The sequence below is a fragment of the Candida pseudojiufengensis genome (genome assembly GCF_024610245.1).
Source record: "Candida pseudojiufengensis strain CBS 10847 chromosome Unknown scaffold3, whole genome shotgun sequence".
Classification (NCBI taxonomy): Eukaryota; Fungi; Ascomycota; class Pichiomycetes; order Serinales; family Debaryomycetaceae; genus Lodderomyces; species Lodderomyces pseudojiufengensis.
Window position 1 is genome coordinate 263810 of NW_026261523.1, and position 18880 is coordinate 282689.

Below are 18880 nucleotides of genomic sequence, written 5' to 3' on the forward strand. Positions count from 1 at the left end.
AAAAAATACACTTCCATCATATGAATGTTTGATAAATCTATAAAAGTCTATAAATAACTACCTAGGCTTATAGTTCAGAAAATCTTTGGAAAAATTCTTCTGCAACTTTGACACTCCAAAATTCTCCATTACTTTGTACATAACCTAAATGTCCACCTAGATCAGTTTCAACCATACATAAATATGGATTAGTTTTACAGTCTAAAATTGGTAATCTACAACTAACAGCAGGATCATCATTTGAATTTATTATTAAAGTTGGTGTTTTAATGTTTAAAATTTTTCTTTGTGGTGAAGATTCTCTATAATATTCAAATGCATTTTTAAAATTTGAAGTTTTACAAGTAATTAAATCATCAAATTGCCATGTTGATTTAATAGTTTTTAATTTTTTCATCACTTCTTCATTGACTAAATCTGGATTATGGTCATGAATCTCCTTATAATTATTTTTAATGATTTTTGTAAGAAATCCAGTTAATCCAGGTCCAAGTAAATATTTACCAGTATATGAATTCTCAATATGATAAGCGCTATCAATGAGGTCCCATGGACAACCAACGACACAAGCAGCATCGACTAATGGCTCACTTCCGTTCTCACCTTCTTCACCTAGAAAATTTGATAACATTGCTGCACCAAAACTAAAACCAGCCGTGAAGATTTTTCTATTTGGCCATTTTGATTTGAAACTAGTCAATACTTCTCTGATATCATCTGTTGCAGCTGCATTGAATAATTTTTCTGATGTGACTTTTGTACGGCAACAGCCTCTGTTATTGATGACTACTATATCCCAACCTTCAGTATTCTTTTGAATAACTTCTGCAAAATTTCGAATCATAGCCTCGTGAGAACCACCTCCTAATCCATGCAAAATAACAACAATTGGTTTGTCATTATTAGTGGAAGGTTCATTTAAAGTCTCAAGTTCTTCTTTTGTAAAATATCTTGTTCTTGGATGTAATTTTGGAAATCCTTCAGGTAAAGTTTCTTCATAAATTTTATTAAATTCTTCTTTCGATTCAGGTTTTTCAATGACCCAATCTAATGAACAAATTCCACCATCTTTATATTTGAAAATTTCTCTACCATACCAAATTAAAAATTTTTTAGAATTATTGGATGATGTGTAATGTAATGTTTGTAATGAACCGTTGAATAATAGTGGATTTAACCATAGTTTTTTTGATGAATCAATTGTTTTTAAAGTTGAAATAAATTGATTGAAACTGATTTTATCTTTACTATTCAATTCCACTGCGTTATCTTCTGGTACTTGATGAAGCTTCACATCGGTTCTAAACCCCCATTTCAAAATCAGCATCTTTGACTGATGCAAAATGCTAAGAAATTGAGATGATTTTTAACTACTCTTATATAATTCTCGGTGTTTGATGTCATCAAAAACTTTTGTGTACGTAAAATTTAAGTCCGAATGATTCTTGAAAATATGGCCCAATAAATTTTGCAAGAGCCAGAATTGAATCTATTAATCTATAAATCTATTTGTCTTTCTTTTTAAAGAATCTACCACCTAATTTTGGAGAATCTGGAGCTAACTTATCTAATTTCACAAAAGAATTAGATCTAGAGTTAGGTGTAGATGCGTGTTTCAAAGATAACTTGAAATGACCAGTACTGTTATTTAATTTTGGATTACTCATTATCTTTATTGGTGTAGTAGATCCTGACTTTAAACTAGCACTTTCACTTCCACTCCCGTCTGTATAAGTTGGTGCAAATCCATCTTGTATATAACTATCCTCTTCATCGTCATCATCTATTGCTTCATTATATGATGGGATATGGGAAAAATCAACACTTTTGTTTCTTTTCTTGAGTTTCTTATTATTCATCTCTATAGCTTTTGCGATCGGTATATCAAAATATTCACTCAAGTTGGTGACTGAATTATTTGCGGAAGCTAATGGTGTACCTGATTGTGATCTTAATTGTTCCATAGGAGTTTGTGGTAGATTCATATCATATATTTTATCAAATTTATGCTTTTCATATAAAGGTGGAGCAGTATCTTCTCTATCTAAATTATCACCTTCTTCATTTTCCTCTTCTTCTTCCTCTTCTTCTCCCTCGTCTTCATCATCTGACACAGCAGGTGTTGTTGGAGCAGATTCTTTCTTATGAAACAAAACATCTTCCTTTTTGTAATCTAATTGGAAAGTTCCATGATGATTGTCTACGTCATAATGTCTACCCACCACATGACCGATGTTTGCACTTATGTAAACATATATTGGTAAATTTGCTCTTAGCTCACTTGTATGTCCTTCTTTATTCTTTAGTTGAATGGCAACTCTTAATCTATGTTTTACAACAATCATACTATTTTTAGTCTCACAACTTTGAGTAATTTGTTTCAATTGATTTGGCACTTTGAAATGTGTTTTTATAACCCATCTATCATATTCAATATCTGAATTTGGTGGAATTGTTAATGGCTGTTTCCCGCATAATCTTTCATATTCCGGAGATCTTTGATTTTCAAGTTGTATATGATAATGCTCTACTATACATGCATTAATTGCTTTTATACTTAGTCCTTTAGCTATAGGTACAATAGTTATGTGTATTGGCACCGTCGAACCAATCGCTACTCCCTTTTTGGGCATACTGACACAATATTGTAATTTACCAACCCAAGTATTATTAACATCTATTGAATCACATAAGTTCATATTTTGTGGATGTAAAGTTCGAACTATTCTAATATGTTTACTTATCTGATGTGCTCTTTCAAACCTTCCTCTTTCTATTGAACATTGTAGTTTGTATAATAATGTACCTATTGGCAAACTTTCAACAGTTTCGGAGACACTTGCTGGTAAATATACTTTGAAAGGTAAACTATAATTTCCTTTTGGTAATAAAAAGGAATGTAATGAAGAATCTTTCAAATCTTTGAATGGTGTTCCATCGATACCTGATTTTGGAATTTGAACAATCTTAGAAGCTGCTTTTGAAGTTCCATTTACGTTAAATTGTGGAGTTGATTTAGTTCTATGATATTGAGGTCTTGGACTTGAAGTTCCAGAAGTATTTCCCGAGGCATCACTCACTGTCCCTTTTTTTAATTTATACATTGGTATAGTTCCATCTCCATAATTTCCAAATACGACTTTCCCTTCATCATCACATAATAAATTATCCCAATCAATTTTCAAAACACATAATCTATCTAAAAATTGTTCATGAGTTTCTTTCAGCATATACTCATAATAAAATTCACCAATTAAATTTAATTTGATCTTTTTGACATGAATATCTTCCTTTGATGAAATTTTAACACTACCTTCCAATAGTACATGTTCTACTTCAAATTCATTTCCTTTTATTAGCAATAAATTTTTATGATGAGATTTTATTTTTACATCAAAATAAGAAAGATGTAAATGTTGGTTAAACATTATTTGGATTTGTTAATCTTTTGGAATCAAATCTAGTATTTTCAAAAGAAAAAAATAATCTAATGAAGTAATGAATCATGGACTTTAATAAATATGTTTTAGATTTCAAAATGAAGAGGCTTTATTATTCTTTTAATGCAAGTACTGTTAAAATTTATTCATTTGATTCTGTTTGAAAAAAAAGAGTAAAACATCAGTTCAACTTTAAAATTGCTTTGTTTTGGTTTTGTATTTGAATTATTAACTACGATATGCTTTGGTCGTGAATTCAATCTAGTACTATCGCAATTTGCTTGAAGAAGAGAGTCTCATAATAAATTTTCGTCAAAAGTCTTTCTATAGAGAAGATAAATTTAATTTAGCCTAATAAAGTTTAATTACGTCAGAGTTATTTAAAAATTCTTTTTCAAATTGCGCTTGCGCTTTTGAATATTATGGCTTACAACGAAACAAACAAAATGCTATATGAATTATTTATTAATTAACCTATTTATAAATATTATCAAGTACCCAATGAATTAAAGACGTTATGTATGCAAGTCTTACCTAAGTAAAATTCATCTATTAATGCAAAATTTGAAAAAAAAAGGTCAGATAATGTTGCTAATGCTAAGTCGCTCCCACTCTCTCAACCAGTCTTAAAATATAGCTCTCAAAATTTAATCCTACCGGTTCTCAACCTGAACTTCCAGCTCCGGGCTCGAACCCTTCTGCCTCTCCCGTCAGTTCTATCAGTGGCTTCACAACCGTGACATCTAAAACACAATCACAACTCGGTATTTTCCAAAAAGAAATAATTACCTGATAATTTTTGTTCTTTATCCATTTGTGAATCCAATTTATTAATTCTTGGTCTATAAGAATTTGGATCTCTTCTGAAAGTAACATTTAAATTTTTTAAAAATCTATTACAACCAGTTAATAAAGATTCTGGTGATTTTGCAATAGCATGTCTTGATGGTTTACCTTCAAATACAATAACTCTATCAGCTAAATAAGTAGCCATAATGAAATCGTGCTCAACTATAAAAGCTGTCTTTTTAGCATGTAAAATAAATCTTCTTATAACTTTTGAACATATAATACGTTGTTCTGAATCTAAATAAGCTGATGGTTCATCAATTAAATATAAATCAGCTTGAATTCCCAAAGCTAATACGATAGCGACTCTTTGCAATTCACCACCAGATAAAGTTTGAACTTCTTGATCAACAATATCTTCAATTTTCAATGGTTTAACAACATCAGATTGAAATTGTGGATGTAAGAATGAAGCTCTAATTTTTTTGAAAAATAATTGTCTTACTGTACCTGTAAATTTTGGTGCAATTTTTTGAGGTTTCATAGAAACATTTAATTTTGGAATCTCCTTATTATTATCAGCCGCTATAGCACCTGCTAATAATTTACAAAAAGTTGTTTTACCAGTACCATTTTCTCCCATCATTACTAAAATTTCAGAATTTGTAAAATCACCAGCTTCAACATCTAATTTGAAATCACCTTGTGTCTTGGACATACTTGGATAAGCTAATGAATTTGATTTATCTAAAATCATTTCATCTGCTGCATCAGCTAATCTGAATTGTAATGATTCAGTTCTAAATCTCATATTTTCAGTTGGAATATGACCATCTAAAAAGATATTAATACCTTCTCTTACTGATGATGGTAAAGTAACTACACCATAAACTGATGGTGCACCATATAAAATACAAACAAAATCTGATAAGTAATCCAATACTGATAAATCATGCTCTACACAAATGATATATGTAGTGGCAGATAATAATGATCTTATAATTTCTGCGGCTCTTAATCTTTGCTTAACATCTAAATATGAAGATGGTTCATCAAACATATAAACATTTGCATCTTGTACACATGTCATACCTAATGCAAATCTTTGTAATTCTCCACCAGATAAATTTTCAACTTCTCTTTTCAAAACATGCTGTAATTCTAATACTCTCAAAACGTAATCATATGAATCTGGTCTTTCATTTTTACTTTGTAATATTGCTCCAACTTCTTTTACTTTGGATTTAGCTAATGCTCTTGGAATATTATCCACATATTGTGGTTTGATTATACATTTAATATCATCTTCTAAAACTTTTGTAAAATAATTTTGTAATTCTGAACCTCTAAAATGTCTCAAAATTTCTTCCCAATCTGGTGGATTATCATATCTTCCTAAATTTGGTTTTTGTTTACCAGCTAAAATTTTTAATGCAGTTGATTTTCCAATACCATTAGTTCCAACTAAACCTAAAACTTGTCCTGGTCTTGGAGTTGGTAATCTATGTAATTTGAATGAATTTGCTGAATATCTATGAGTTGTTTCACCTTCTAAATTTGTTGGTAAATTAATAATTGTTATTGCATCAAATGGACATTTCTTTACACATATACCACAACCTATACATAACGTTTCTGATATAAATGCAATTTTAGAAGCTGGAGTAACTTCTATACATAATTTTCCAGTTTTAACAACAGGACAACTTTTCCTACATTCTTGCTTACATTTTTTTGGTTTACATCTATCCGTTGAAACAATAGCAATTCTTTCATTTTTTGAACTAGTATCACCCTTCTGATTCTTAGCCCCTTTCCCTTTCGAGCTCATAATGTGATTGTATTGATTAGGTTGATGTACTATGTAGTGATTTAAAGATAAAATAAAATAATGATTGTATAGGTAAATGTTACTTAATTAATATTTGTTAGTAAATTTCAATTATGTACTGCGATGCTAAAATTTTTTATTTTTTTTTTTTTCGAGTTATTTTTCACGCTACTACCAAGTGACGTGTTTAATTTTTTTTCATTTTTGCTTACTAAATAAAGTAACATTATTGGTTGTATATAAAGGTGTCTGTCGACAGTACTCATCTTACATTGAAACAAAATAGCTAAGACGAAGTGAATGAGTGAGGGTCTTATTGAATATTTGTGAGATTTTTGTTAACATCACTCATAGGCTACACGGAATAGTTCAAAATTTTTTATTCAATTGATTTCGCATTAATTCGTATCAAATTTAAAGTGACTTTAAAGTTTCAAAATCAAGGTTAGAGTTGTAAACACTCTTTTTAAGATCATATTAAAAGTATCACCTTCAAAAATTCAAGCTTTAAGTGCTTTATTTTTGATTCTTCTCAGTAGTTTAAATTGTAATACTTGTGATTTTAAATATGACAAAATCATAAAAATCAGAGTAGACTATTCATACATACATAGTGTCATGAATCGAGACTTAGTTTCTCGTATAATACTTAGCCTAATATTATTGTATTGTAATGCTTCATAGGTAGTGCATCAACCATTCAAATATTAAATCAAAAAAAAGAATAAAAAAAGTCAACAAATTTAAATTTTCCCTTTTATTTTGTTTCACTTTTTTCTTTTAATGCATTATTTAATCAAATTATACATGAATTTAAATATCATCAAGATTGGTTAATCCAATGGGTATCATCGAAATACTAACTATTAAACATAGGATGAGCTGCTCAAATGTTTAGAATTGCTCTGAAAGCTTATCATTGAGTCCCTATTTGCTTAACAAGTGGCAATTCTTAGATGTTATATTTCAATGGTGTTGTCTAAAATTTCATTTTTGATTGTTGGTCTAGTTTGAGTTGAATTTTCGAAATTCTTAACTTAAATCCGATTTGCATATACTAGCTAATGGAGAGGAATATCATTTAAATTCTTGTGAATGAAATCAGACAATGAAAGGATGAAACACTAGGATAATGTACCTGATACAAATCATATGGAGTGGCTGCAAAAAATTAAAAATTGTTCAACATACAAATATTTGATCATCCAAATTGTTGACATTCATACAATGAATGAAAAGTATAAAAATAATTACATTTATCATTGAAAATGTTTCAAAATATGCAACTACTGGTGTTCGGATTTTTGTCGAAGTTGCCCATTGATGTCGGTTTGTTGTATAAGATGCTAATTCTTTGATGATACATAGTTAGGACAAATCCGCAGACGTTTTATAAGTCCTTCTATGAGCTAATTGATGTTTATAGCATGCTCAATAAATTTTGATATAATGAAATAATAGGCTTTCAAACGATCTAATTGTTTCAATCTTTATCGCTCTTCGTATGAATAAAGGAGATTAATTGCCTTTATCCAATAGCTATGTTATTTTTCTGCAAATTTAAGAAATTTGTCGTTGTTGTCCACATACTAAATTTTCTTTATTTTTTTTTAATTTCTTTCTTTACAACTGATATTCGGCTAACCAAACTTACAATCACATACACCAACACCGATCAAAATCACCATTTATCACCTTGTTATAAATTATATCGATACCAAAACTTATTTACCAATATTCCAAGTACCAGAAACTTTTTCATTTAAAAGTAGATATTAAAAATCAATTCATTATCATATCAGATAAAAATAAGCCATTTTGAGATCAAACTCGAGGAATCAGTCCCATAAAAATCTTTCACAGTTGAATTAGGCGCTTATTATTTGATTGCCTGGAAGCATTATATTATCCACAAATGAAACCATCAGTACCCGAGGAAGCTTCATTAAATCCAGATTTATATGGTTTAAGAAGATCACATAGAGAAAGAAAAGGTCCGGCGGTAATTGAATCAGACTCGGATTCTGATGATGTACGACCAACAAGAAAAAAGAAAACTCATCAGGATTATGAAGATGATATGGAGTTAGATTTAGATGATGATGAAGAAGAAGAATTTGATGACGAAGATGATGAATTTGATGACGAAGATGATGAATTTGTAGTTGGAAATAAACCTGTAAAGAAAAAATCAATATCTAAACCAAAAAGAAAACTTCACAAAAAGAAGATACAAACATCTGTTAGTCCCGAAATACCTCCTCAAGAATTAAGGTTTTCAACAAGGAATAATAAACAAATAAATTATACAGTTGATGACGGTAATGATGATGATTTATTAGAGTCAGATCAAGAAGAAGATGAAGATGAAGAAAATGGAAATTATTACTATTATCAACAAGCAATAGAACCTGAAAATGAAAGAGGAATTGATTTGGTAATGGATCATAAATTGAATCCAGAAAATGCTGAGATAACAAATGAACCAAGGTTGGATTACCTTTTCAAAATCAAATGGACCGACGCGTCTCATTTACATAATACTTGGGAAACTTTTTCAGATTTGAAAGACTATAAAGGATTCAGAAAACTCGACAATTACATAAAACAATTTATAATATATGATAACGAAGTCCGAAATGATCCGTTAACTACAAAAGAAGATTTAGAAGCTATGGATATTGAACGAGAAAGACGAAGAGATGAACAAGAAGATTACATGCAAGTTGAAAGAATTGTAGATAGTCAAAGAGTTGAAAAAGATGATGGTGAAACTAAATTAGAATATTTTGTTAAATGGAGGCGACTTTATTATGATGAATGTTCTTGGGAAGATGCTGAAGAAATTGCAAGATTAGCTCCCGATCAAGTAACTAAATTCCAACAAAGATTAAACTCTAAAATACTACCTCATTTATCAGCAAATTATCCAAATTCCCAAAGACCAAGATTTGAAAAATTAGTCAAACAACCTATGTTTATTAAAAATGGAGAATTAAGAGATTTCCAATTGACTGGATTAAATTGGATGGCTTTCCTTTGGTCAAGAAATGAAAATGGGATTTTAGCTGATGAAATGGGTTTAGGTAAAACAGTACAAACAATAGCATTTTTATCATGGTTAATTTATGCAAGACGACAAAATGGACCTCATTTAGTAGTAGTTCCTTTATCAACTATACCTGCATGGCAAGAAACTTTTGAAAAATGGTCTCCAGATATTAATTGTGTTTACTATTTAGGAAATAGTGAAGCTAGAAAGACCATTAGAGAATATGAATTTTATACTACTAATGGAAAACCAAGATTTAATGTTCTTTTAACAACTTACGAATATATTTTAAAAGATAGAAATGAATTAGGATCTTTCAAATGGCAATCCTTAGCAGTTGATGAAGCACATAGATTGAAAAATGCAGATTCATCACTTTATGAATCATTGAAAAGCTTTAAAGTTGCCAATAGATTATTAATCACCGGTACTCCATTACAAAATAATATAAAAGAATTGGCTGCTTTATGTAATTTTTTAATGCCTGGTAGATTTAATATAGAACAAGAGATAGATTTTGAAACACCAGATGAAGATCAAGAACAATATATCAAAGAATTACAGAAAAATATCAAACCTTTCATATTAAGGCGATTGAAAAAAGATGTTGAAACGTCTTTACCTTCTAAAACAGAAAGGATTTTACGTGTTGAATTGTCTGATATTCAAACTGATTATTATAAAAATATTATCACCAAAAACTACGCTGCATTAAATGCAGGTAACAAAGGTTCTCAAATTTCATTATTAAATGTTATGAGTGAATTGAAAAAGGCATCAAATCATCCTTATCTATTTGATGGTGCTGAAGATAGAGTTTTATCAAGAGCCGGGTCATCCAATAGAGAAAATATCTTGAAAGGTATGGTTATGTCTTCTGGAAAAATGGTATTATTAGAACAATTGTTAACAAGGTTGAAAAAAGAAGGTCATAGAGTTCTAATATTTTCTCAAATGGTTCGAATGTTAGATATTTTGGGAGATTATATGTTTATAAAAGGTTATCCATTTCAAAGATTGGATGGAGGTATACCATCATCTCAAAGAAGAATCTCAATTGATCATTTTAATGCACCAGATTCAAAAGATTTTGCATTTTTATTATCCACAAGAGCTGGTGGATTAGGTATAAATTTAATGACAGCTGATACAGTTATTATATTTGATTCAGATTGGAATCCTCAAGCTGATTTACAAGCAATGGCTCGTGCTCATAGAATTGGTCAAAAGAATCATGTACTGGTTTATAGATTTGTTAGTAAAGATACAGTTGAGGAACAAATTTTAGAAAGAGCTAGAAAGAAAATGATTTTAGAATATGCTATTATTTCATTAGGAATAACTGACCCCAATGCAAAAAAGAGTAGTAAAACTGAACCATCAAGTAATGAATTATCTCAAATATTAAAATTTGGTGCAGGTACAATGTTTAAAGATAACGATAATCAACTGAAATTAGAAAATTTGAATTTAGATGATGTTTTAAATCATGCAGAAGATCATGTTACAACACCTGAATTAGGTGAATCAAATTTAGGTTCAGAAGAATTTTTAAAACAATTTGAAGTTACTGATTATAAAGCTGATATTGAATGGGATGATATTATTCCACAAGAAGAATTAACAAAATTAAAAGATGAAGAAAAGAAAAGAGCAGATGAAGAATATTTACAAGAACAAATTGCAATGTATTCGAAGAGAAGAGCTGCTGTTACTAAATATGAAAATGGTTCAGTTGTACCTAGTGATGTTGAAGATAGTGGTGAAGAACCAGGTATTAAAACAAAAAGAAGAGGTGCTATTGATCATCAATTATCTGAAAAGGAAATTAGAGGAATTTATAGATCTATATTAAGATGGGGTGATTTAACTGGAAAATGGGAACAATTAGTCGAAGAAGGTACAATTTCAAATAAAAATCCAGTATATATAAAACATGCTTACAATGAAATAGTTAGTACAGCAAGAAAATTAGTTAAAGAAGAAGAAATTAGAAGAGCTGAAGCTTTAGCTGAATTAGAAAGAAAAGCAAAAGAACCTAAAAAGGAAGATGATCCTAAACAAACAGCATTATGGATTGCAAAAAAGAAAGAGAAAAAAGCTGTTTTATTTGAATATCAAGGTGTTAAAAATATTAATGCTGAAATTATTTTAAATAGACCAGTTGATATGAAAGCATTAGCGAAAATTATACCTAAAGATGATCCATTACAAATTAAATTACCAAAACAACCAAAAGCTGTACAAGCATGGACTTGTGAATGGACAGCAAAAGACGATGCAATGTTATTAGTTGGTGTTTATAAATTTGGTTATGGATCTTGGGTTCAAATTAGAGATGATCCATTATTAGGTTTGCAAAATAAATTATATTTGGAAAATACACCTTCTTCGAAAGAATCAAAGGAAGACAAAGCTAGTAAGGATGCTACAAAGAAAGTACCTGGGGCCGTTCATTTGGGAAGAAGAATGGATTATTTATTCAACTTGATAAGAGATGACGGCGATTCAGCTCCTGAACCAATTACAACAACTACTAAAAAGAGAGGTAGAAAACCCGCCGAATCTACCAATAAAAAAAGATCAATATCTAAATCAGAAACACCAGAAATCAATACGAGAAATGTAAAAGCCAAAAAGACACCATCTCACGATAGTAAAAGACCTACACCAATTCCACATTCTAAAAAATCAACTTCATCTTCAAATTTAAAACATGAAAGTAGTAATAGTTCAACCAAAATCAATAAAGATCACGAAACTCATATTAAAAAAGAATCATCACATACTGAACACAGTAATAACTCACATCAAAATGGAAACGGTAAACATAATGATTATGAATATGATAGCATGGATGAATCAAAATGTAAATCAGTTTTAGCACCAGTTTATAAATCATTAAAAAATTTACAAAAAGGAAGTAAAGGATTAGATAAACACGAATGGGCAAAAATTTTAAAAACTGAATTAATAAATGTTGGTGATGAAATTGAAAAATCAATTGAAAAATCAATTGAAAAAATTAAAAATGAAGAAGAATCTAAAAAATTTAAAAAACATTTATGGTCATTTGCTGGATCTTATTGGCCAAGTAAAGTTCCAAGTAATAAAATTAGTGAAATGTATAAAAGAATTAAGAAATCTTGATTTAAAAGTTTGTTATTGGATACCCAAAAATGATAAAAATAATAGGTATATAGAGTTCAATTTCAAGATCTTAGTTGTATAATTGTATTAATCAAAAAATTTAATTGTATCATTAAAATATTGAATATCTGATCTTGATAATTGTAGTTACACAGTATACGAACTGTATAACCAAACTTTCATCAATTAAATCCTGACTTTCAACAATTCGATCTTAATTTTCAAAGAATTAAATCCAAATTATTTCATTACTCATTACTTTATGTGTAATTAAAATTTCGATGATTTGACTCACTAGTATTGGATGTCCATCAGAGATTGCTTTGAGATCGATCACCTATCAGATCCAATACTAGCAAGTATAATCATCGAAATATTGAACACTTTGTAAATCGGTAGTGATGCAATTGGCATATGATGAATCCAAGTTATTTCATTATTCATTACTTTATTCGTAATTATATTGTTGAAAGTTAGGATCAGACTAAAAAAATGCTTTTTATCAAATTCAATGTTCTTTCCAATGAAGATTAACATCTTTCCTAGTTCATTTGAAATTCGATGATTCTGATTATTTAAATGTGAATTTTTCAAGTTACCTAATAAATAAATCTTTTGATTTAGATCTAGACTATAGTTGAAGTGAAAATTCACTTTTTTTCGTGCGACTGACCAAATTTGATAAAGGTTAAAATGAGTATTTTGGTAGCAATTTGACGTGTCTACGTGTTCAAATATCTACCATTGGTCTACTAATTCTTTATTGAATTCTTAAATCTGAAATTTAGACTAGACTCAGTTATTAAATATTATATGATTTAATTATTTGTGCCAATGCTTAAAATTTATTATTAGACTAAACTATTATACATTATCATAATGTCACACAAAATTTTGTTTCTGTGTTACTGAAAAAATTGAAATTTTTTTTTTTTCAAAACATCTCTCCTTTATTGAATACAAAAAAAAAAATATCAAATAAATAATTTTCAATCACTCTTTTATATTAAGTGCTTTTTTTATTTCACAAATCACCCAACCAATTTCAATTTATAAACTAGGAATATACCTAAGTTAATTCAATACTTTGTATTTTATTACTTTTTATATACCTTTTTTTTTTTATTCATTCAAAAAAATAAAAATTTACGTATAAGATAATAATTTCAAATTTCATTTGAAGATATATATAAGTGATAATCTATCAATCATATATACCAAACACTTGAAATAATTTTATTTTATCACCTAAATTTATAAAAAATCCCAAAAAAATTAGAAAATTATAAAAAATCAAAAACTTTTAAATCCCACCCCAAACCCAAAAAAAAATGTCAGCTGCTGAAACTAATCAACTCCAAGAATCATTGGAAAAGTTGAATATTGATTCACAAAATGCTCCAGTTGAACAACAATCAACCACTGAATCTCAAGTTGAACCACCAACTGAAGAACAAGGAGAATCAACTGGAGTTGCTGAAAATTCAGCTTCATTATATGTTGGTGAATTAAATCCATCAGTTAATGAAGCTACTCTTTTTGAAATTTTTTCACCAATTGGTCAAGTTTCTTCAATTAGAGTTTGTCGTGATGCTGTTTCAAAAAAATCATTAGGATATGCTTATGTTAATTATCATAAATTAGAAGATGGTGAAAAAGCTATTGATGAATTGAATTACAGTTTAATCGAAGGTAGACCATGTAGAATTATGTGGTCTCAAAGAGATCCATCAACAAGAAGATCAGGTGATGGTAATATTTATATCAAAAACTTACATCCAGCTATTGATAATAAAGATTTACATGATACTTTTTCAGCTTTTGGAAGAATTTTATCATGTAAAGTTGCCACTGATGATATGGGTCAATCAAAATGTTTTGGTTTCGTTCAATTTGAAACTGGTGAAGCTGCTGAAGATGCCATTAAAAATGTTAATGGTATGTTATTAAATGATCGTGAAGTTTATGTTGGCAAACATGTTTCCAAAAAAGATCGTGAATCTAAATTTGAAGAAATGAAAGCAAATTTCACAAATATTTATGTTAAAAACATTGATTTAGGATTTTCAGAAAAGGAATTTGAAGATTTATTTAATCCATTTGGTGAAATTACTTCTATTTATTTAGAAAAAGATCAAGATGGAAAATCAAAAGGTTTTGGTTTTGTTAATTTTGAAAATCATGAATCTGCTTTAAAAGCTGTTGAAGATTTGAATGATAAAGAAATTAATGGTCAAAAAATTTTTGTTGGAAGAGCTCAAAAAAAGAGAGAAAGAACTGAAGAATTGAAAAAACAATATGAAGCAACAAGATTGGAAAAATTATCAAAATATCAAGGTGTTAATTTATTTGTTAAAAATTTAGATGATCAAATTGATTCAGAAAAATTAGAAGAAGAATTTAAACCATTTGGTCAAATTACCTCAGCTAAAGTTATGATTGATGAATCAGGAAAATCTAAAGGTTTTGGTTTTGTTTGTTTCAATACTCCAGAAGAAGCAACTAAAGCTATTACTGAAATGAATCAAAGAATGGTTAACGGTAAACCATTATATGTTGCTTTAGCTCAACGTAAAGATGTTAGACGTTCACAATTAGAACAACAAATTCAAGCTAGAAATCAAATGAGAATGCAAAATGCTGCAGCAGCTGGTGGATTACCAGGTCAATTTATGCCAACTATGTTTTATGGTCAACAAGGATTTTTCCCACCAAATCAAAGAGGTAATGCTCCATTCCCAGGTCCAAATCCTCAAATGATGATGAGAGGTAGAGGTCAACCATTCCCAGAACAATGGCCAAGACCTGGACCAAACGGTCAACCAGTTCCTGTTTATGGAATCCCACCACAATTTCAACAAGATTTTAACGGTCAAAACTTAAGACCACAACAACAACAACAACCAATTCCACAACAACAACAGCAACAACAACAAAGAAATTACTTCCCAAATCGTCAACAAGGAGGTAAAGTTTCATCAAAAGATTTAGCTGCCATTATTTCAAGTGTTCCACCAGAACAACAAAAAAGAATTTTAGGTGAAGAATTATATCCAAGAATTGTCTCAACTGGTAAAGCTCAAGACCCAGAAGCTGCTGGTAAAATTACTGGTATGATGTTAGGTTTAGAAAATCAAGAAATCTTAGATTTGTTAGATAATGATGAATTATTTAATACTCATTTCGAAGATGCTTTAACTGCTTTTGAAGAATATAAAGCTGGTCAAGTTAATAACAATAACGAAGAATCAGCTTAAATTCTCTAGTTGATTCTTCTTTTTTTTTGGCTTTTTTTGCTGATGAAAAAAAATTCAATGTTTACATAAATATTATAGATTTCCAATTGTTCAATAATCAACGTTACGATATTTATGAGACAAAATTTGTATAATAATATTAATTAGGTTAATAATTTCAATGAAAAATAAAATGTGTTTAAAAAAATTGTAAAAACATTAATGTAGAGTGAGTTTTTGTCGATGCTCTTCAATTGTCTTTTCATACAAGCAACGCAGGTTTAAAAAATGTGGTGTTTGAATCTCTTCGTCCTGATCTTTCCCCTTTAATGGACTTTAAAATTGTCTGAGTCGATCGAAATTATGTTGCATCAGTTTTGTGTGATGTTTGATGTTAAAATATAAAATTCCCTCGACAACCGCAATCTTATAAATTTTATCAAATAATTAAAAAGTTTTAGATCCTTATACTAAATTTCAACGTTGCATACTTAAAATATACTTGGACTGATACTCAACAATAATTCCAACACTCGATATCCCGACTTGATTTTTATTAACGACCAATTATACCAATCAACACTACTCATTCATTTATTACTATTCAAACTCAAAATAAATAATGCCGGAGTTGGAGCAATTAAAAGTTACACCGGCTAACGGTTATACGGTATCTCCAAAAGATTTTGAATCTAATAATAAAGTAAAATTATCAGGAAGAATACTAAATGTTATGACAACATTACCAACACAAATAGTAAGTAATTATGATCCAAAAAATAATCATTATTATTGGGAAGTTGATCCATTTCGTGGTAATTCAGCATTATTTTCATCACAAAGTTTTTTACAACAACATTCAGATTGGGAAACTCATTTAATTGCATGGACTGGTGAATTAAAAAATAAATCAAAAAATACAGTTAATTTGACTTCAGAAACTTTAGAAGATGATCCACTTTATTTAGATGAAGAAGATAAAGAAGAAATCGAAAAAAAATTACAAACGGCAATTGGATCAAAAAATATTCATCCTGTATGGTTATTAAGACGTGATCAAGAAAGATGGAGAAAATATGCAGAAAAATTTTTATGGCCTGTTTTTCATTATTTTCAAGGTACTCCTTCAGATGGTAAAGAAGAAATTGAAGCATGGCATGATTATGTTAAATTTAATGAAGCTTATTTGAATAAAATAAAACAAATTTATAAACCAGGGGATGTTATTTGGATTCATGATTATTATTTATTATTACTACCTCAATTATTAAGAATGGAATTACCTGATGCTTATATTGGACATTTTTTACATATCCCTTTCCCATCTTCTGAATATTTTAAATGTCTTTCTAAAAGAAGTCAATTATTAGATGGATTATTAGGAGCAGATAAAATTGGTTTTCAATCTGATTCTTTTCAACGTCATTTCATATCTTGTTGTGCAAGAATAATGGGTTGTGAAGTTACTAAAAATAAAGTTTTTGCTTATGGAACAACTATATCTGTTGAAACTTTACCAATTGGTATAGATACTTTGAAAATAGAACAAGATGCATTTTCAAAAACTAATGGAATTGATGAAAAAGTTGAAGCTATTAGAAATTTATATAAAGGTCAAAAAATAATTGTTGGAAGAGATAGATTAGATAAAGTTAGAGGAGTTGTACAAAAATTACAAGCTTTTCAAACTTTTTTAGAAATGTATCCTGAATGGAGAGAAAAAGTTGTACTAATTCAAGTTTCAACACCTGGTTTTAGTCATTCTGCAAATATTGAACAAAGAGCTACAGAACTTATTAATCTGATAAATTCGGAATTTGGTACCTTGAATTATACTCCAGTTGTGCATTATCAAATGATGATTCCAAAAGAAGAATATTTAGCATTATTGAGAGTGGCTGATTTATGTTTAATTACATCTGTTAGAGATGGAATGAATACAACTGCATTTGAATTCGTTATTTGTCAAAAAAATCATGATTCACCTTTAATTTTATCTGAATTCACTGGTACAGCTACAGTTTTAAATCAAGCTATATTAGTTAATCCATGGGATTCAGTTGGAATTTCAAAAACTATCAATGATGCTTTAAATTTTTCAAATGAAGAAAAAAAATTCTTAGAAAAGAGTTTATTTGAAAAAGTAAGTTCAAATACTATTCAAAATTGGACATCAACTTTTGTTCGTGATATTATTGAACATTCTATTATAACACATTCAAATCATTATACACCAGCATTAAACAGACCTTTATTATACAGCAATTATCAAAAATCAAACAGAAGATTATTTTTATTTGATTATGATGGAACATTAACTCCAATCGTAAAAGATCCAGCTGCTGCTATACCGTCTAGTAAATTAAATAAAACTTTAGATTTATTAGCATCAGATCCAAAGAATCAAATTTGGATAATATCTGGTAGAGATCAAGCATTTTTAGAAAAATGGATGGGTCCAAAACATGTTGGATTATCTGCTGAACATGGATGTTTTATGAGAGATTTAGGATCAACTGAATGGCTTAATTTGGCAGAAGCTTTTGATATGTCATGGCAATCTAAAGTAGAAGAAGTTTTTAAAAAATATACTGAAAATACGCCAGGATCAAATATAGAAAAAAAGAAAGTTGCATTAACTTGGCATTATCGTGGTGCTGATCCTGAGTTAGGAGCATATCAATCTGAAGAATGTTATAAAGAATTGGAAAATGATATAGCGAGTGAATATGACGTAGAAGTAATGACTGGAAAAGCAAATATAGAAGTTAGACCAAAATTTGTTAACAAAGGTGAAATTGTTAAAAGATTAGTTTTACATCCACATGGTCAAAAACAAGCAATTGAAGAAATTATTCATCATGATTCTAAATGTGATGAATTACCTGATTTTGTAATGTGTGTTGGAGATGATTTAACTGATGAAGATATGTTTAGATCACTTTTAAAAGTAGAAAATCAATGGAAATTAGATGGTAGACCAAAAAATGAATTTGGTTCATATGGAATTTATCCAGTTGCTGTTGGACCAGCTTCTAAAAAAACAGTTGCTTCATCACATTTAACTGAACCTTCACAAGTTATAGAAACTTTAGGTTTATTAGCTGGTACAGTATCACTTTTTGAAAGTGCAGGTAGTGTTGAATTAGATGATCGTGGTCATGTTGCAAATAGTGAAAGTTCAACAAGATCAAAAGATGCTGTTTTACAAGCTTCATTACGTAGGAAGAAAAGTTCAGAATTAGCTGCTAAAACTTGATGACGATGATGATGATGATGATTATTATAGACTTTGATATAAAATTGAGATTTGTATATATTACAATATTAGATATACACGTAAGGAATTTATTTAAATTAGACATACTCTACTTTATCGTTA

At 29.1% G+C, this 18880-nt stretch overlaps 6 protein-coding genes across 6 annotated transcripts; 3 read left to right on the forward strand and 3 right to left on the reverse strand. All coding sequences in view use genetic code 12, as the record gives it.

The window, feature by feature from the left end:
* Positions 1 to 67: 67 nt before the first annotated feature.
* EHT1 (medium-chain fatty acid ethyl ester synthase/esterase) lies at positions 68 to 1327 on the reverse strand (the record flags this gene model as incomplete). The annotated part of the gene is made up of 1 exon (XM_051760703.1): positions 68 to 1327. The coding sequence occupies one exon, from the start codon at positions 1325 to 1327 to the stop codon at positions 68 to 70; it is 1260 nt and encodes a 419-aa protein (XP_051616509.1).
* A 178-nt stretch (positions 1328 to 1505) lies between these two features.
* KGF55_000565 (uncharacterized protein) lies at positions 1506 to 3428 on the reverse strand (the record flags this gene model as incomplete). Its single annotated transcript, XM_051760714.1, has 1 exon — positions 1506 to 3428. One exon carries the CDS (start codon positions 3426 to 3428, stop codon positions 1506 to 1508), a length of 1923 nt encoding a protein of 640 aa, XP_051616510.1.
* Positions 3429 to 4194: 766 nt separating this feature from the next.
* Positions 4195 to 6060, reverse strand: RLI1 (Fe-S cluster-binding ribosome biosynthesis protein; the record flags this gene model as incomplete). Its single annotated transcript, XM_051760725.1, has 1 exon — positions 4195 to 6060. One exon carries the CDS (start codon positions 6058 to 6060, stop codon positions 4195 to 4197), a length of 1866 nt encoding a protein of 621 aa, XP_051616511.1.
* A 1915-nt stretch (positions 6061 to 7975) lies between these two features.
* On the forward strand, positions 7976 to 12262 carry KGF55_000567 (chromatin-remodeling ATPase; the record flags this gene model as incomplete). Its single annotated transcript, XM_051760737.1, has 1 exon — positions 7976 to 12262. One exon carries the CDS (start codon positions 7976 to 7978, stop codon positions 12260 to 12262), a length of 4287 nt encoding a protein of 1428 aa, XP_051616512.1.
* A 1331-nt stretch (positions 12263 to 13593) lies between these two features.
* Positions 13594 to 15519, forward strand: KGF55_000568 (polyadenylate-binding protein; the record flags this gene model as incomplete). Its single annotated transcript, XM_051760748.1, has 1 exon — positions 13594 to 15519. One exon carries the CDS (start codon positions 13594 to 13596, stop codon positions 15517 to 15519), a length of 1926 nt encoding a protein of 641 aa, XP_051616513.1.
* Positions 15520 to 16120: 601 nt separating this feature from the next.
* On the forward strand, positions 16121 to 18757 carry TPS2 (trehalose-phosphatase; the record flags this gene model as incomplete). The annotated part of the gene is made up of 1 exon (XM_051760759.1): positions 16121 to 18757. The coding sequence occupies one exon, from the start codon at positions 16121 to 16123 to the stop codon at positions 18755 to 18757; it is 2637 nt and encodes an 878-aa protein (XP_051616514.1).
* Positions 18758 to 18880: the final 123 nt, after the last annotated feature.